This window comes from Mesoplodon mirus, assembly GCF_964341445.2.
Source record: "Mesoplodon mirus genome assembly, chromosome: 13".
In the NCBI taxonomy this organism is placed as follows: domain Eukaryota; kingdom Metazoa; phylum Chordata; class Mammalia; order Artiodactyla; family Ziphiidae; genus Mesoplodon; species Mesoplodon mirus.
Window position 1 is genome coordinate 32,826,138 of NC_138989.1, and position 18,550 is coordinate 32,844,687.

The window sequence follows — 18,550 nt, forward strand, 5'->3', positions numbered from 1 at the left end:
GAGAGGAAAGGTTTGAGGCCATGGAGTAGAAGGAGCCCTGAGACAGGATAATTAGAATGCTGTGCACTCAGATAGTTCACAAATGGGAATTAAACATGAGATTTTAAAAGGAAAACCTACCAACCCACATAATCTTCAGATATTCTCTCCCCTATGACAAGGCTGGAGCTACAACTGCTTGAAATACACATATATGTTATGTATTATATTTTATATATATTATCTGTCATATAGGTTTTATATTTGTATATATATATTCAGAGTTTAAATATAGGAAAAGATAAGAAATTAACATTGTTTGGATGATTTGTTTCTGTTAGTAATTTGGCTCCACAATTTGTTCACTGTAGTTATTTTACTTAAAGTGAATTTGTGTTTTACACATCATTTATGCATTACATAAAATTTAATTTTACATTAATTTAAATACATAAAATTTAATTTTACATTAAATTTTATTTTATGGTTGTAATTACATATCAGAAAAAATGTATTTGCTATATTCGTCATAGCTTTTGTGTGTGTGTGTGTGTGTGTGTGTGTGTGTGTAATTGTACTTCTGAGAGCGATTAAGTCTCTTGAAAGTGGAACAGCATGTGCTGATCTGTATAGTTACCCCTGGTGTGCACTCACATTCTCATGGATTCCCGATAAAAGAACTTCTTCAGAGAAAGAGAAAAAAAGATTAGTTTTTGAAACATGTGACCTATAAATTGTAAAGGTGTTATTTTGCTGATGTAAGTTTAATCCAAGATGTTCCATACTCTACTCAGGATCTTTCTACAAGGACTAAAAAATACGGCAGGGCCCTCTAATCCTTCAGAAGATGCAATCTGCTGGGATTTTAGTCAAAGTCACAAAATGACAAAAAGGTGTTAGGTAGGTGCATAGAAAACCCTGATAATACAGATGTTACATTTGAGGAGGAAAAGTCCCTGTCCAGATGGCTTGCCAGGCTTCATAGTGAGGTCCTCATCTTCATCTGGTGATGGGCACACCATGTCCAGTTAAGAGTCACCTCCTTACAAATAGGGGTAACTCTGATCCTTTTGTTGAAATACAATCTCCTAGTAGCATAGTTTTAGGTAGTACATCATATAGCCAACTCTGTACAATTAAAAATTAGATTGGTCTATTAAAGAACATTAATAGATTGTTAGATTGTTAGCTAAAAGTTACCTTTTTTTCTTTTCTAGTTCTTTTGAATGGTATTGCTATTTTAAAAGTAACTCTGATTGCTCTGTAAGTATGCGAAGTTTCCAGTACACTTTATTGCTCAGAGTGACTTGTTTACCAGTTAAAACAGTGGTTTTTTTCAGCGGTCTTATATGTGTGAAAGTCTGTTCTGTAGTCAGCGACAGGAGCCTCCACACGAACGAGCTTCCCGCTCAATCTGGGCAGGTGGACGTGGAGCCCTGCGGACCCTGCTGACTGATAGCGGGACCACGTCCCCCTGAGGGATGGTGTCCTGCACTGAGATCCTCTCCAAATCTGCTGTCAACTGAACTCAAATTCAGTTCAGCAAACATCATCTCCACAGTGACTTCTGTGTTTACAGAAGGTGGAGAACCAAGTAAGAATAAAACATGATTCTTGCCCTGAAGGAAGGGATCTATTTATATTTTTGTAAAAACTTTATTGAGATCTAATTCACATACTATACAGTTCATCCATTTAAAGTGTAAGTTTCAGTGTTTTTTTTTAACATATTTACAGAGTTGTGTAACCGTCACCACAATCAATTTTAGAAAGTTTCCGTCACCCCAGAAAGAAACCCTGAGCCACTTAGCTGTTATCCCCACCCTCCATTCCCTGCAGCATTTGGAGACCATTAATCTACTCTTTGTCTTGCCTCTTCTGAATATTTCATGTAAATAGAATCATGTGATATGTGGCCTTTTGTGTCTGGCTTCTTTCACTTAGCATAAAGATTTTAGAGTTCATCCATGTTGCAGCATGTATGAGTACATTGTTTCTTTTTAGTTTCAAGTAATATTCATTGTGTAGATAAACCACAATTTGTTTATTCATTCGTCAGTTGATGGGCATTTGGGTTGTTTTCACTTTTTGACTATTTCAGATACTGCTGCTGTGAATATTTGTGTATGAGTTTTTGCTTGAACATGTTTTCAGTTCTCTTGGGTATATATACTTAGGAGTGAAATTGCTGGGTCATATAGTAATTCTACGTTTGCCTTACTGAGTAGTTACTTACTGACTCTTCACCACAGGAGCTGCTCTGTTTTAATTCCCATCAGTAGTGTGTGAGGGTTACGTTCCTGCACATCCTTGATGACACTTGCTGTCTGTGTTTTGTTTATAGCATCATAGTGACTGTGAAGTGGAATCTCATCTTGGGTCTCATTTTTCTTGAATGCCCAATATGATGTTGTTAGCGAACCCAGGTCTGGCTGCTTGCTGCTCAAAAGCCAATTCTCAAGAGACAGGTGTTGGTAGGAAAGGAAAGGTTGCTTTATTTCGGAGGCCAGCAACCGGGGGAGAGGGTGGACTCCTGTCCCAGAACAAACTCCCGATTGCTGTTCAGGGGCAGGGGCTTTTAAAGGGGGGTTTCAAGGTTGTATAGGCAGAGGGAGGGAGCAGAACAGCACAGTCAGTTCTGACAGTCATCTTGAAATCAGTAATGTGGTGGTCTGATCAGCATCATCTTGGTTGTTTTTTTTTTTTTTTTTGCGGTATGTGGGCCTCTCACTGTTGTGGCCTCTCCTGTTGCGGAGCACAGGCTCCGGACGCGCAGGCTCAACGGCCATGGCTCACGGGCCCAGCCGCTCCGCGGCATGTGGGATCTTCCCAGACCGGGGCACGAACCCGTGTCCCCTGCATCGGCAGGCGGACTCTCAACCACTGCACCACCAGGGAAGCCCATCTTGGTTGTTTTAAGTACAGTTAATCTTTAGTTCCAAGGTTTGTTCCCATTTCTTTGAGGCCAGCACTCGGAATTGTGTGAAGTGGAGTAGCTTATGTCATGGCTTCAATTTGGTTATCATGTAGTCATCCTCCTCCACCTGGTGGGGCTTCATTATCTGCAAAACAGCTCACAGGAGATGGCTCAGAATATTATCTATAGCCCTTAAGGAGGAACTGAAGGTCCTTGACTGTGCTTAATGACTAAGCTATTATTATTTGGTCTCCTTTAACTGTTTTCCTCTGCTTCTGCATTTTCTCACTTCTCTGATTAAGCTTATTCTTTGCCTAGAGTTTTTCCACAGACAAAGGCAGACTGAGGACATGGTGGGGCAAGGACCTGCCCAAGGTCCTGCTCCATTTCAGTGTCACACATTTATCTGTTTTCATGGCAACTTTGTGAAGCTTTTGTCAGTGATCAGTTTCATAGTTGAAGAACTGAGGTACAGAGAGGTCAGGTCACGGGCCCTGGACCTCTCACGCGGCAGGCTCGGGGTTTGGGAGCACGCCCTGTTAGTTGGTCTCTAGAACTCCTTTGCCCTTTCTCCTTCACCACCCTGCTTGAAGTCTGATGCCCATGGGCTTCTGATGGTAATGGAAGGAAAGCTTTCAGGAACACAGGAGAGGGAGAGGTCAATCCTGACCTTGTACGTGGGTGTCTTCACATTGGAAGCAGTGTTTGCATTAGTCTTTGAAGGATGTGAGAAATGGGGTGGAAGAGAATATTCTGTAAAAGGAACAGTATGTAGGAAGTAAGATGGCAGGAAGTTCCTGGCAAATTTAGGAATTATCTGTGTTATGAGCAACGTGCTGGGCTGCAGGGTAGGGGTTGGGGGAGGGGGAAGAGGAGGTGAGAAGTGACGTAGAACATTAGGCTCACACTGATTAGTGATTTGTAAATGTTTTTACTTTATTTAAAATATGAAATAATTTTTAAGATTCAGAAGAGTCACGATAACAAAAAAAAACCTCCTCCTTTGCCAAAACATTTGAGATTAAGTTGCCAAGCTGCACGCTTTGCCCGTCACCCAATAATGTCCTTTATGTAAAAAACAAATAAGCAAACAGAAAAACAGATTTAATCCAGGCTCACAGGTTGTGCTTACTTTTCATGTCTCTTTAGTGTCCCTCAATCTGCAGTGGTTCTTCAGTCTTGCCTTGACTCTTATGAACTTGACACTTTGGTGGAGTACAGGCCCGTTGTTTTGTAACATGCTTCTCACCTTGGGCTTGTCTGATGTAGTGGATGTGGGTTCTGCACCTGGGGAGGAGTGTCCCAGAAGCATTGCTCAGTTCTCACGGCATCCGCTCAGGTGCACGATTTCATGGCCCCTTTGCTGTCGACATTGACCTTGGTCACTTGATTACAGTGGTGTGTGGCAAGCTTCTCCACTGTAAAATTACTCTTTTTCCTTTTGTAGTTAATATGTATTTGCTGGAGAGTGACTTGAGATTATGGAAGTACTCTGTTCCTCATCAAACTGTCACCCACTAGTTTTTAGCATCTGTTGATGTTCATGAGATGAATTAGTTACTAATGTGATATTTGCCAAATGGTGATTTTCTAATTTCATTATTCCTTCTATATTTATTAGTTGACTTATGCTCCCCATGATTTATTTATTCAGTTTTTATAATCTGTTACTATCATTATGTAGGACCTTAGTTGGTGGAGGGTGGGATGGAAAGGCTGGTGAGCAGCCTTTCTTGACCTCAAGGATCTGACAGTCTACTGGGGCCTGTTTGGTGAGTTTATAAATATTGTTATAGATGATAGCAGTGAAATTAGTCAGAGGTAACACCTGGCCAGAAAGAGAAAGACGTGCTTCACTGAGAAGATTATATGAAGGTGTACTGCCCCATGACAAATTACCATGAACTTTGTGGCTTAAAGCAGTACAGGTTTCCTATCTTACAGTTCTGGAAGGCAGGAGTCCCAAATGGATTTCACTTCAGTTTTGGGATATTTATAAGGGATTAGTAGGATGGGTAGATCAAGACCATTTTATGAAAGATCTTTAAAAGCTGGAGTGAGGAGTTTATAGTCAAATCTCTGATGTAACTATGGTTAAGCATTTATTTGGCAATAGTAGGCCAGATTAGAAAGGAGGCTGGAACGACCACTAGGGAGATTCATTGTACATGAAAATAAGGAGCGTGGGCCTTAACCAGGGCTGTGGGTCTGGGGCTGGGGAGGGGTAAGGCTCTTTAGAATTGCTGCTTACTTGATTTGGCAGGTGACTGACTAAGCAGACCTATATGAGCTCTTTATTCAGAGTTTCTTGTGGTCTGCAGGGCTCTGGGAATTGATGGGCCACAGAAGTAAATTGGGTTCCTGACCTAGCAAGGCTCTCTTTTCTTGTAAATATTGTGTTCTACAGTAAATGCATTTTAATGCAATCTCAAAAAGCCTTCCAAAGCAGAAAAAAAATTAACTTGCATATTTTGCTAGCTGTGGGACAGCTTTCTGTGGCCGTTTGATACAAGGTGCCATACTGTTTTATGTTATTATTTCTGCGCCTCAGGTGGGCGGCATGTGGGATCTTCCCAGACCAGGGCTCAAACCCATGTCTCCTGCATTGGCAGGCAGATTCTTAACCACGGTGCCACCAGGGAAGTCCCTGGAGATAACTTTTAAGCATTAGGTAAATACTTCTAGATTACTCTCCACATAGTTTTATAGTTTTTTTCTTCCAACAACAATATTAGAAAATTCAGACGTTAAAAAGAAAAAAAAAAAAAAAGAACAAGACCAGATCTCTCAAAATATAGGCACAAATTTTCTGTGAAGATCTTAAAATTTGTTTTTTTGCTGTTGAGTTGTATGAGTTCTTTGTATATTTTGGATATTAACCCCTATCAGATCAATGATTTGCAAACATTTTCTCTCATTCAGTAGGTTGTCTTCTCATTTTGTTGATAGTTTTCTTTGCTGTGCATAAGCGTTTTAGTTTGATATAGTCCCACTCATTTATTTTTGCTTTCGTTGCCTTTGCTTTTTGTATCAAATACAGAAAATCATCACCAGGACCAATGTCAAGGAGCTTACTGCCTGTGTCTTCTTCTAGGAGTTTTAAGGTTTCAGGACTTAGCATTCATGTCTTTAATCAGCTTTCCAGGGTTCTATAATGTAAATGAACTTGCTCCCTACTGGCATTTCTCTGTAACAGATTTATGTTTTGCATTCTTAGTTACTGAATGTTAAATCAGTTTTCATTCACTTATTTCCTTTTCACACTTCCAGGAATTTTTGTTGACAGTTCTCATCTGCTTTTGGCTTTTTACCTGTTGTCATTGTGACTTTATGTCCTTGTATTAGTTTTATTAAATTTTTTTGTATAACCTATGTTTTATTTATACTTTCATTTTATGTTCATTTCTCCTTCCACCCGAGTTACTCTCCCCAAGTAGATATTGGGTTGGCCAAAAAGTCTGTTTGGGTTTTACTGTAAGACGTTACAAAAACCCTAGCGAAATTTTTGGCCAAGCCCATAGCAATTGGTGGTAATCCCTCCATGTTAATTACCATGAGCTAACTAGCATATCAAACCACTTCATAAATTTTAGTGCCTTAACACAATTAAGAATTGATTTCTTGCTCCTGTCATAGTACAGGAGCTCCTGTCGTAGTACAGTAATGGTTGATAGGGGTTAGTTCTGCTCCATTTAATTACTCTGGGATTGGGACTCCCCCAGGCCCTTGGGAATCTTTCTATCTGACCTGAGATTGGAAAGAGGACTGATGGTTACACGAGAGGGGTTTGGGGCCAACCTCAGAAGTAGCTTATTACAATCATTTCTACCCAAATGCATTGGTCACATAACTGCATTCAAATGCATGGGAGTAAAGGAAATGTAGTTCAGCTATTTTCCCAAGAGGGAAATGAACAATTAGCCATTCTATGCTATGCATATTTTGCTAATTCCCATATAATTGCATATACACACACATGTACACACTCAGACACTCTTATGTTCATGAACCCATGTCGTTTTTTAGATTATTGCTTGTGCTGTAAAAATGGGCTTACATTATGTACATCTTTTTCCATCTTTTTTTATGTTGCTCAACTATGTCTCATGGCAAATCTCTTCCAGCTCATTTGTTATAGTTCTAATTCTTTATAAAGCCTACATAATATTCCACGATGTGTTGTATCAAAATTGATTCAGTATTTCCTCTGTTGATAAGTGTTCATTTAAAAACGCCTCTATTGATGCTTTGGTGGCATTTAGAAGGGAGCAGAGCTAAATGTTCTACTTTTTTTTTTTTTTTTTTTTTTTTTTGTGGTACACGGGCCTCTCACCGTCGTGGCCTCTCCCATTGCGGAGCACAGGCTCCGGACGCGCAGGCTCAGCGGCCATGGCTCAGGGGCCCAGCTGCTCCGCGGCATGTGGGATCTTCCCGGACCGGGACACGAACCTGTGTCCCCTGCATCGGCAGGTGGACTCTCAACCACTGCGCCACCAGGGAAGCCCTGTTCTACATTTTTAAGTTGGAAGTCTAGCATTCAAACTTGTTGTGAACAAATGCTAAATGCAAGTTTATTTTCAGAAATAAAGCTATAATGATTGATAATTTTGGAGACGATGGAATGTACTTTGTAGGAATAACAGCAGCTTGTTTCTTTAGATTCTCCAGAATCAGTTGGCTGGGCATACTTATGAGCAAATATTCTAGATGTTTGAGGAGCACATAGAAATATTTAGCAAGCTATGTTCTGATACCAAATAACTACTTAAGTTTACTTCATAATTTGTAAAGCTAAGATTACATTAGCAAAATTTACAGTATAAATACATCTTTTATTTAATTGCAACATTAACTATTAACTTGTTTTAGGCAAACAAAGAATTACTATATTTTAAATGGCATTGTACTCTTTCCTGTGGATAGATTCTACTGGCATAAGGAAGGTGAGAGTTCAGAGAAAAACTAATTAATTAAGTGCCTGTGAAGAGTGAGGTACCGCTAGAACCTGAGGGTGTAACAAAGAATGGTAAAAACATAACGTATAAGGGTCATTATGTTAGTCATAGAATATTACTCAGTGAAATATTATGTAGTTAGTGACATTGAGAGAAAAATGGGAGCGAAATAAACAATTTTTCTATAATGTTTTTAGTGTTTTTCTATAATGTTAGCTATTGAGAGACAGACAGACAGACAGACAGAGTGAGACAGAGAAGGAGGGGATTAACCCCATCTCGCATGCCTGGGCTGCATTAGGTGCTGTGGGAGCCATGGGCTTTTTGAAGACAGCTCTGCTGGGAGCTTGGCCAGGGTGGCACAGATTGGTTGCTTCCCGTGATCTCTCTTTCCTCAGTCTATGCTGAAGACAGTTCCTCTCAGCCATAATTTGAGCAAAGCAAGCTCTTTGACACATGCGTGAGGTCCTGCTCGTCCACACTATAGACCCAAGAGTTCTCCGTGTGCTTTATTTAGCATGTGATTGACGACCAAGTAGCAGATCTGATGTCATGTCATAAATATTAGGGAGTCTAATTTGTATTCTTTGGCCAGAAAGGATATTTTAACTTTAATTGTAATGAGCTGAATGAGAGTCCAGGACTTCTGGCATCTAAGGTACGGTCAGTGTGAGGTGAGTTTCGATGTGTCTTTTGAAAACCAAATTGGGGGAACCTGAAGTAGGCTTAACCATGACTGTCCTCACGTCTGGTGGTCAGTGGTGTACAGTGTCTGACCCAGGATGCTTGGTGGCCATGCAGTGTTAAGATGCTTTTTCATAACTGGCCCCTCTGTGTGCAGAACCAGAGGGCAGGTCCCAGTCAGTGGTGCCTTTTCTCAGTCTCTACCATTGGGAGGCCCGGAGTCTGGACAAGTCGCTGCTCTGCCTTGTGAGCGCTGCCTGAATCAGTCTCTCAGAATGATGGCGAATCCCACTCAGGCTTCCCTGGTTCTGGGGGTCCGGCCCTCATTGCCTGCTGATGCTGGTGCTTTCTCCTGCCTTAGTGCCCAGCAGCCTGCGGAGCATCACTGGGCCTCAGAGCAGCTCTCTGCAAGGCTTGATCTCTGTAAATTGCAGGTCAGGAGACCTGGGCTCTAGCTTTGGCTTCATTATCAGTTGTCTTGCCTTTGACATGTCACTTAAAATACCAGGTCTCACTTTCCTCATCAGTAAAATGAAGAGTTAGATGAAGAGGACTCTTAAGTCCTTCCAACATGTATTTATGGTCAATGTTCTGTCTGTTCTTATTGAATCTTCTTGATAAGACTCTTAGCAGATCCCTGTTTATTGCTGGTTGTTAAACAGCACTATTGTCCATTACTTAAAAATTGCTTGTCCTGGGACACCAGTGGTTTTTGGTTCCGGAATTGGCCCCTGGTATAACTATTGTTGTCTTGCTTCCATGGGACAGGTTACCCAGACCAGAAGGTCAGGAACATAAGGACTTGTGCTACTTATTCATGATCCCGGTTCTTTAGAAGTAAGGATCCGGTGGCAGAATTATGTTTTGATTTAGGCTGTTGTTGTAAGAAGATCCTGTAACCAATTTCACCCCTCAGCTGGCCTTTCTTACATGGAAAGTTGAGGAGTGCTATTTGCCCGCACAGATGCCGCACATCAGATGCCTTGCCTGGGCTCTGTCCAGGCTGCAGTGCTGCTTGGGAGCTGAGCCAGGGATGATTCAGGAGCATCATCCTGTCCTAACGGTGCCTCAGAATCCCAGCAGCGCCAGCGGGAAAGCAGCATCATACCAGCTCCAGTCACCACAGTATTCAGTGCAGACTTCTCAGGAAATACATTTCATTCATTTAACAGATATTTACCAAATAGTTATTGCGTGATAATGACAGCACTATTCTAGGCTCAGAGAAAATAGCAGTGACGTGAATAAATTTCTGTCAGAAGGCAGTAATGTTCTAATGGGCAAGAGAAAAATGCAAAATATGAATAGTTAGGGGGTCAGTGCTGTGGAGAAGAATAGGGCGGGTGATGCGGTGGGGAGGGGCACGGGCTGTCTCAGGAGGTCGTGACACTGGAACAGCAGCCTAGAGGAGGAGGTTATCTGGGGAGTGGGGAGGCAGTGGGGGGCATCTCCTTCCGGGGGAGAGCTCGACGGGGAGGAGGCCGTGGCGTCCGGTGGCAGCAGAGGGGAGGCCGGCTGTGCAGGGCCTGGGGTCGGGTGAGGGCCTGCTTCTTTCCTGAGTGATGCAGGCAGCCCTTGGAACGACACGATTTAGGAGTTTTCACTTATGCTTCCCTTGGTTTGGCCTTGAGTTTCCCTGAGTGTGTATCCTCTTTAAGGGCTTTTCTTGACTTTAGATCCCTTGAACTCAAAGCTCTGGAATTGACCCTTGTCCCCCCAGCTGCCTGACACCAGGAAGGAGGCGGGCGTCGCCCTTTCCAGGAGGAGCCCCACGGCTTCTCCGGACGTGGTCCTCAGCCTTCGGAAAGGGCCCCTGAGCCCTAATCTCCTCCGCACGCCATCCCCCTAGGCTGTCATCTGCCCAAGGACCCTTTTCCCCCTCTCTCCCTCTTCTCCCCATGGGGAGGCCCTAGGCACCCGGCTACACCCTGTGTGTGGTCCCCTGTCCCCTCCCTCAGGTCCGCCACACCTGTGCCCGGTTTTCTCCCAGTGTTGCCCGTCCCTGACATTTCAGACTCTAAATAGTGCGGGATGCGGTGGGCTGTGAATAAACGCACTGACACCTGTAGCCCTGTCTCCTGTCCTCCGCCCGCGTCCCCTCCCCGTGATCCTGCACCTTGGCCTCCAGGGGGAGCTCGCCCCACCGTCCTGAGGCCTGGAGGATGGACGCCCTAGAATACTGGGGGAGCAGTGATGAAGGATGTGGACAACTGAGTGAGACATCACTCTTCAGATCCCATTTCCTCTGCATCCTAACTGTACAACACTGGGTGAACTGCTCAAGCTCCCTGAGCCTCACCTGTAAAATGAGGAGAAAAAGGTGTATGTGAGGAATAAATGAATTAGTGTGGGTGGAGCGGGCATTACAGTGTTACCAGTAAATGGAAGCCAGTTAGACAAGGTTTTCTTTTCTTTTTTAAAAAAAATAAATTTATTTATTTATTTTTGGCTGTGTTGGGTCTTCGTTGCTGCGCGCGGGCTTTCTCTAGTTGCAGCGAGCGGGGTCTGCTCTTCGTGGCGGTGCGCCTGCTCAGGGCTGGGCCAGGAGGAGGACAGTGGGAATGGGTGGTGTTTGCAAGACTCCTGGGGCTGGAAGACGCTCTTTTCTTCCTTGGGTTCACTGAACAGGGAAGATAGACCTAATACATGTGTTTCCTCTTTTTTGCACATGCATAGCTCATTTCTAGAGAGTTGCACAGAGGCAGTTAGTACTTAAGAATCACTTAAAATAGTCATAGTCTTTATTTTCACGTATTGATCACGTAAATCAGGGTGGGATTGTCCCTCTCGTAACAGCAGCTGGGTTTCTTGGGCCAGGACTAGTTGCTTCCTCTCTTGCGCACCATGCATTCCTCCCTCAACCCACCACACGCTGGTTTCCTTTGTCACCGTTGCCCTGAATCTGCCGGTCAGGTCCCTGGGCCAGGAACCTGGAGCAGGCAGAGGGGAGCCAATGCTGAAGGAGCAGATTCAGAACCCACGCAGGAGTGTGGAGGCCCAAGATACAAGGAGTGAGTTTGGACGGTTTTTAAACATATGAGCTATAAAGGTAAATGCAACTGCAGAAATAATTATTGAAACGTAAGTTATGTAACATAACTCACATAGAGAAGGACAGTAATCAAAAGAAATCCTAGAAGAGTTTTTTTTAAAAAAAGTCCAGCTTAAATGTGTTTACAGACGTTAGATAAAGCAAACCCGTTATGAAAGTAAATGTAAATGATTTTTAAAATCCACTTAGGAGGTGTTTAACAGATACACCTGAAACAAAATAATATAAAAGTAAAAAAGATGGGCAAAATTTTATCAGACAAACATAAACAGAAAATAACCAAATGGCATACAATTTAATTTTTAGTAAAAAGGAGAATTTGAGGTGAAATGCAATAAATGTGTCCAAAAGATAAAATTTCTCTATAAATAAAATAATAAAAAGTGTAGTTAATATTGAATATTACATATGCTTTTATATGTTAAACATTATAACGTCAACATGTGATGCAAAATACCCCAAGATCCAGCAGTTTTACTCCTGGAGATGCATTCCAACAGAAATATCTACTTCTGGTCCCTGCAAAAAACACGCTAGAATATTTGTAACAGCACTTTCTGTAATAGCCCCCAAATTAAAACTCCTCAAATGACCATCACCAGTAGAAAGGATGAATAAATTGTGAGATACCCCTGAATGGAGTACTATACAGCAGTGAAAATGAACAACCCTCACACAGCAGTCTACAGAACCTTGAAGCCAGACTACTGAGCAAAAGCCCAGGACCACAGATGAGCACAGGCTGTGTGATTCCATTCATACAAGGAGAAAAGGGAATGAGCCGAGCTCATCTCAGAGGGCAGAAGCCAGAACAGGTGGCTCCCTTTGAGGAGAGTGGGGCCGTGACCAGACGGGGGCGGGATGGGGACGGGGTGTCCCACGTTCTGGTTACGTGGGAGAGTTTATGACAATTTCTCAGTCTGTCCACTTGATTCGTATATTTTTTAAAAATATATTTTATTTTGGCAAAACATTTAAATGTGAACCAAAAAATTATCAGAAGTACTGGAAAACTGTACAGAAAATTTATTTCAGAGATTCCTGCATATTGCTTCAGGCTTTTTGCTTAAATAAGAAATAAACAGATTTTTGAGTAATACAGCTATTTAGATTGAATTAATGCATATTGATATTACACCTTAAAACGTGTCTGTGTGTATGTATTGATATATACTTTAAATATTTTTTAACTGTTGATCCTGTGTTATACCAAGAAGAAATCTTAAAGTCTCCCAAATAAGAATTGTACGGACCATGTGATATTCTGAAACTACCATGTAGTAAACTGGAAATTATTATTAATATTTTAAACAACTTCAAAAATTAACCACTTGGGCTGTCTCTTAAATCTTTGGCCAATGATTAAATCAAGATGACAATTACACATTATAATTGTTTTTTAGAAAGTAAAAGTGAGCAAGATAAATATTTCCTAAAAGTTTGTCCAGATGTCTAAAGCTGTAGTGAGAGACAGCAGTGGTAAATGCATAGTCTTAAATGTTATCTTATTTTTAAAGAAATGAAAATAATTATGTTTACACTTCCGTTTGGCAAGACAACTGTAAAACAAACCGAAGGGAAGTATGAGGAAAGAGGCGATAAGACTAAAAGTAGCAAACGAAATAGTTAGGAAAGGCAAAAGAAAACAATAGATCTGATGGGTGAGTCTAAGTACTCATTTCTTGAAAGGAAAAAGAAAACACAGTAATATAGACAGACCTCTAGCAAATGTAATTCGGAATAAAATAACACAAGCATAAAGAGAAATAAGAAACCCAATTAGACAGAAATTTTTAAACATAGTGTGCTTTATATCATGTTATACCAATATATATTTTAAAATTGCAATGATAAATAACAAACCTGGGAAATTGTAATTACAAACATTTAATTATGAGAATAAAACCCTAATCGATGCAGAATTATTGGAGGAATTGGAAAGATCATCCGTTCATGGCGTGAGGTTAGACAGTGATTGTTTTCAAGCATCTCAAGAGGCCTCCTGGGGGTGGCCTGGCTCTGCCCCGTGCTCAGACCCCCCATTCGACCTCGGTTCGCCTGCTTGCCCTCATGGAGTGAATGCACGGACCAGTGAATGCGTGCACACGAGCATAGTGGGGGCGAAACAGCCCTCGCAGAGGTTATCACAGACTTACGTTCTTAATAGGGGCTCTTGAAGAGTGAGCATTCAGTTAACAGTGGGCATTATTATTAGCAGATGTCTCATAGTATATGGGAATCAAAATGTCAATGAGTAACCATTTGATATTTATTTATTTATCAGGTTATCCTGAGCCAGAAAAAATTTTCCTGGACAGAATATCTGGAAGCTACTCGAACTAATGCAGTACCTGCCGAAGTTTTTAAAATGGTAAGTTTGGATGTGTAACACTCCCAGCTTTTTTAAACAGTGTCCGTGTGGAATGGTGCCTTCATTTGGCAATTCAAAATCATTCTAGTTTTCTCCTTTTAAATTCAAGTGTTGTTTCCATGACCAATTTGCTTTGCTTTTCAGTTAAAAATACAAAGGCGGTGACTCATTTACTGTTGTTCTTATACACCAGTGTAGATGACGATTTCCCTCCTTGAAGTCCGGTTGGAAGACCCCTCAGCCTCTGATGACTGAGCCCTTCCTTTCTGGGTCTGTTGGTCCTCTGAGTGGGAACCCTGAGCTTTTGGTCTCAGGGACTGTTTGGCGGTCGATGATGCCGGGATAAAATAGATGGAGTGTATGTAGCCCCTGTGTGTTACCCTTTCACCTATTCTGAGGGAACATTGCTTTTAGCAATTTGTCAGAATACCAACTTGTAAAGTTCAAATTTGTACTTACACATTTATTCCAGGATTAAACCAAGTATAAAGAAAGTGTACTGATAGCATAGTTAGAGATACTTATGTTCTAAACCAGTGGTTTTCAAGCTCTGTTCCCTTTCAGCTATGTGTCCCTGACTCATCTTTAATCAGAATGTTATATAGTGAGCTTCTCCATGTGATTTCTTTTACTGAAAGTTTTCTAAAGATCAAAAGGGGTTTAAAACAGAATGCTATTTCGTTTTTTAAAACAATTGATTAAAATAGGTAGAATTTGGAGGAAGAGGTATAATCAAATTAAGAGGGCTAGAAGTTCTGGTGTGCTAGAAAGCATTTTAAGAATTGCAAAAATTCAATAAGCAAAAATACCAGCTGCTTATAGTCTCACTTCCTCTCTTGCTTTATGTCAAAACTTCATCTAACTCTTCCAAGAAGAAAATTACAAGAAAATCATACTATGAAAAGATGCAGTTAAAAAGGCAACCTCCAGCCTCTGTCACAGGGTTATTAAGGGTTCACCTCAAGCTGTATGTCTTTGGCATCTGCAATATGAAACAATTACCTTTGTTATCAGCATGGTAACCTCGGGGAGAAAAGAAATATTTTCAAGGATCAGAGACCTAATTATAGTCAGTTTGCTCCATTTAGTAGACATAATAATGCATTTTAGAAAGAAATATGCTTCCACAGAAGCTGGAGAGGAACAAACTAGGTATTGTAGAAAGATTTAACTGTTTTGTAAGTCAGGCATCATCAACAGTTTTATTTTGCTACTGCCATTATCTAGACTTGAGAAATTCAGTACCCTTTCATTTTCAAGAAAGTCAACTGAACACTTTTATGTGTAATAGCTTTCAAAGTGAAACTTTTTGCCATCCTTAAACACTGGCAGAGTTGTCTTTTGACTGATTTTTGGTAAATTTCCTCAGTTTCAATGATTTGGTAAGCCCCAGTGCATTTTTTCCCCACTCCATTTTCTTTAGTGTTTCCTGAGTGTCCATCGTTGTAGACTCCTGGTTCCCAGCATTTTAAGACTTGGAAGAAACCTTAAATTAATACAGTTTAACATGCTTATGTTAAAGATGAAGCAACAAAAGCACAGATGATGACTTTAAATTACATTGTGGTATGATTTTAAAACATTTAACTTTTATAATTATGGCAGCTTTTATCTATTTTAAAATTTAAAAGATCATGTTTATCCTTTCTAATTATTTGTTAATTTTGCCTTCTGTGTCTTACACTCCAAAACTGGGCAGTGATAATAGTCAATGATTTCTTAATTTAAAAGGTTAATTTTAGAAAAAATAACATCTAAACCAATAGATAAATTATAATAAGATCCTTTTTTGAACTTGTGACCATTAATGACTTTATGATTTAATCTTTGTCTTTTAGCTATCTTGAAAATTACCAAAATAGTCTTTTTCCTCCTGCAGGTTTTTATGAAAGTGGATAAAATAATATGCATGAAGGTCTATGTGCTCTTAAAACTAAATTTCAGTTGTATTAAATATCTGATGTAAAGTTAGAACAGTCATATTTTAGAAAACGTTAGTAGCACATCTGAATTATTGGATTTCGCATGACTTGTTGCTCTTGTAATGTTACAGCGGTTGCCCCATGGTTTTCTCCCGAATATGAAACTTGAAGTCGTGGATAAACGAAACCCCAGGTTAATTCGTGTTGCTACGATTATAGATGTTGATGACCAAAGAATAAAGGTACATGCTTGGATTAGTATGATCTTGTATTGGCGTTTTCCCTACATTTCCTGTGAGACTGGCTTCAGAGGCTCTGATTTCTTATCTCAGCAGGAGAATCGAACTGGCCTGACTTCACTGCTGGTCACGAGACTCTGGTAGAAGGTCCTCTAGCCAGTGTGTGTGGAAGGGGACTCTGTAGATTAGACACGACTAATTTTCAGAGGGTTCTTACACGTCCCTGTTTGGATTTGCTGCGTAAACGTTATATATTTTGTTCCTTTTTTAAAAAAAGCTTCTTTTTGTTGGTATTATCAGATTTTTCTTGAAACTGTTGTCATTAAACACCTTAACAAGAACGATTACCTCCTTGTTCTCTCCTATTCAAACAAAAGGTTAGATTTTTAAGTGAAAATTTGATTCACAGATTTCTATACCATCCTTGCTGTGACATCTGTTTTTTTAAAAATATACACATCTTCAAAATTAAATTATCCTTAAGTGAAAGCCTTTCATTTTTTTATACAGAGAGCTGAAAGCATCTGTGGAATTCAGTAAATCTTCTACAGTATATGACAGTTCAAAAATTATTTTCCACCCAAGCACAGTTTATTTTCATATTAATAAAAAGATTGAAGCCAACTAATATTTATAGAAATTATTAAGAAAGATGTATTTAAGTTCGATATACAGTTTGATATAATTTAAAAGAAATCTTATTTGCTATATGCCTAATTTGAAAACAACTTCTAATTCATCTCATAGAGAATAATCAGTACGTACATTTTAGTAAAACATAGAGATACGTATTTGCCTTGGCCATGGATTATCAAAAGCAGATATTGGCAATGTCCTTTATTTTTCTGACAAATGAAAACTGTGCTAAACGCTATTCAGGAATAATATGTTATAGGTATTTTCTCCCACATACATTGTTATTAAGGTTTTATTTTAAATTTAATTTTAAGCATATTGCATAAATTCTTATTTGTAGCTTTTTCTTGTTTACTCTTTTGAAAATTTATTTATTTATTTATTTATTTATGGCTGCGTTGGGTCTTCGTTGCTGTGCACGGGCTTTCTCTACTTGTGGCGAGCAGGGGCTACTCTTTGTTGCGGTGCGCAGGCTTCTCATTGCAGCGGTTTCTCTTGTTGCTGAGCAAGGGCTCTAGGCAGGTGGGCTCAGTAGTTGTGGCTCGTGGGCTCTAGAGTGCAGGCTCAGTAGTTGTGGCACACGGGCTTCGTTGCTCCACGGCATGTTGAGCAGGGGACCAGGGCCCAAACATGTGTCCCCTGCAATGGCAGGCGGATTCTTAACCACTGCTTTTTGGCTGTTTTAAATAATGGTGCTGTGAACATTTGTGTGTGTGTTTGTGTGGTCATATGTCTTCACTTCTCTTAGGTATATATCTAGGAGTAGAATTGCTGCATCCTATGATAATTCCTTGTTTAATGTTGTGCTCCAAAGTGGCTGCACCATTTTACATTCTCACCAGCGGTATACAAAGGTTCCAGTGTCTCTACATCCTTACCAACATTTGTTATTGTCTATTTTATTTATTATGGTCATCTCACTGGGCCTGAAGTGTTTAGCTCCAAAGAATCTGAATTATTACGTGTGACCACTAAAGAGAAGGGGGGTGCAGCGGTTGTTGCTTCGTGGTTGCAGTAGTAGAAGCAGGAGCAGTAGTGGGTGTGGTGACATCAGTCTCAGGAGTCACAGACGCAGTAATAGGAAAGTAAGAAGACCCAGGTGCCGAATGTGGGCTTTGTTCCAGGGAGCTCGTTGAGTATGTCACATATCGCATCTTTGTCGTCACAACAACTCTCTTGTTTATTTTTTATTGAGATATAATTGACGTATAGCAGTATATTATTGACAGTTTCAGGTGTGCCATATGATTGGAGATTTGTATATGTTGGGAAAGCATCACCACAATAAGTCTAGTTACACAACAGCCCTTCCAGGTAGGTGTTATTTCTTCTTTGCAGTTGGCACGGAGAACTGAATTTGACCAGGTTTGCACAACTAGTTTACACTTAGATGTTTCAACTCATTTTAGCCCTTACTCTGCAGCTCTGATGAGCCATTGGCATTAGGGGCTATAATTGTCAGTGTTAGGGACGATAGCAGCCCTATTCAAGACACTCTATACTCCGCTGGTGCTAGCCAGGCCAGATATTCTGATTTTCATACTGAAAATGTCAATTTGGTTGTGTATCGTTCATTGGTAGGTGAGCTGTGAAGTTTTTCTTACAATGGCAGGGTTTTAAGATGCTACTTCCCTCTTGTTTTGATTACTGTGTTTATTAATTACCATGTTTACTCTCTAATAAATATTTATGATGTACTCAATGTGTGTCTTGTTCAGTTTATGGCCAGCTATTATGTTTAATAACTGTTCTTTTGTTTGGTTGCACAGTGTACTCTGTTATATCTGAAAACCCG

At 40.5% G+C, this 18,550-nt stretch overlaps 1 protein-coding gene across 1 annotated transcript in view; it reads left to right on the forward strand.

Annotated features, from left to right (window-relative positions):
* The window catches only part of L3MBTL4 (L3MBTL histone methyl-lysine binding protein 4), a gene marked incomplete at its 3' end in the record, with an annotated part of 408,304 nt that overhangs the window by 124,024 nt on the left and 265,730 nt on the right, over positions 1-18,550 (forward strand). Inside the window, 3 exon segments of the mRNA XM_082640598.1 lie at positions 13,872-13,888; positions 13,890-13,958; positions 16,012-16,122. Coding sequence (XP_082496724.1) covers positions 13,872-13,888; positions 13,890-13,958; positions 16,012-16,122 — 197 coding nt within the window.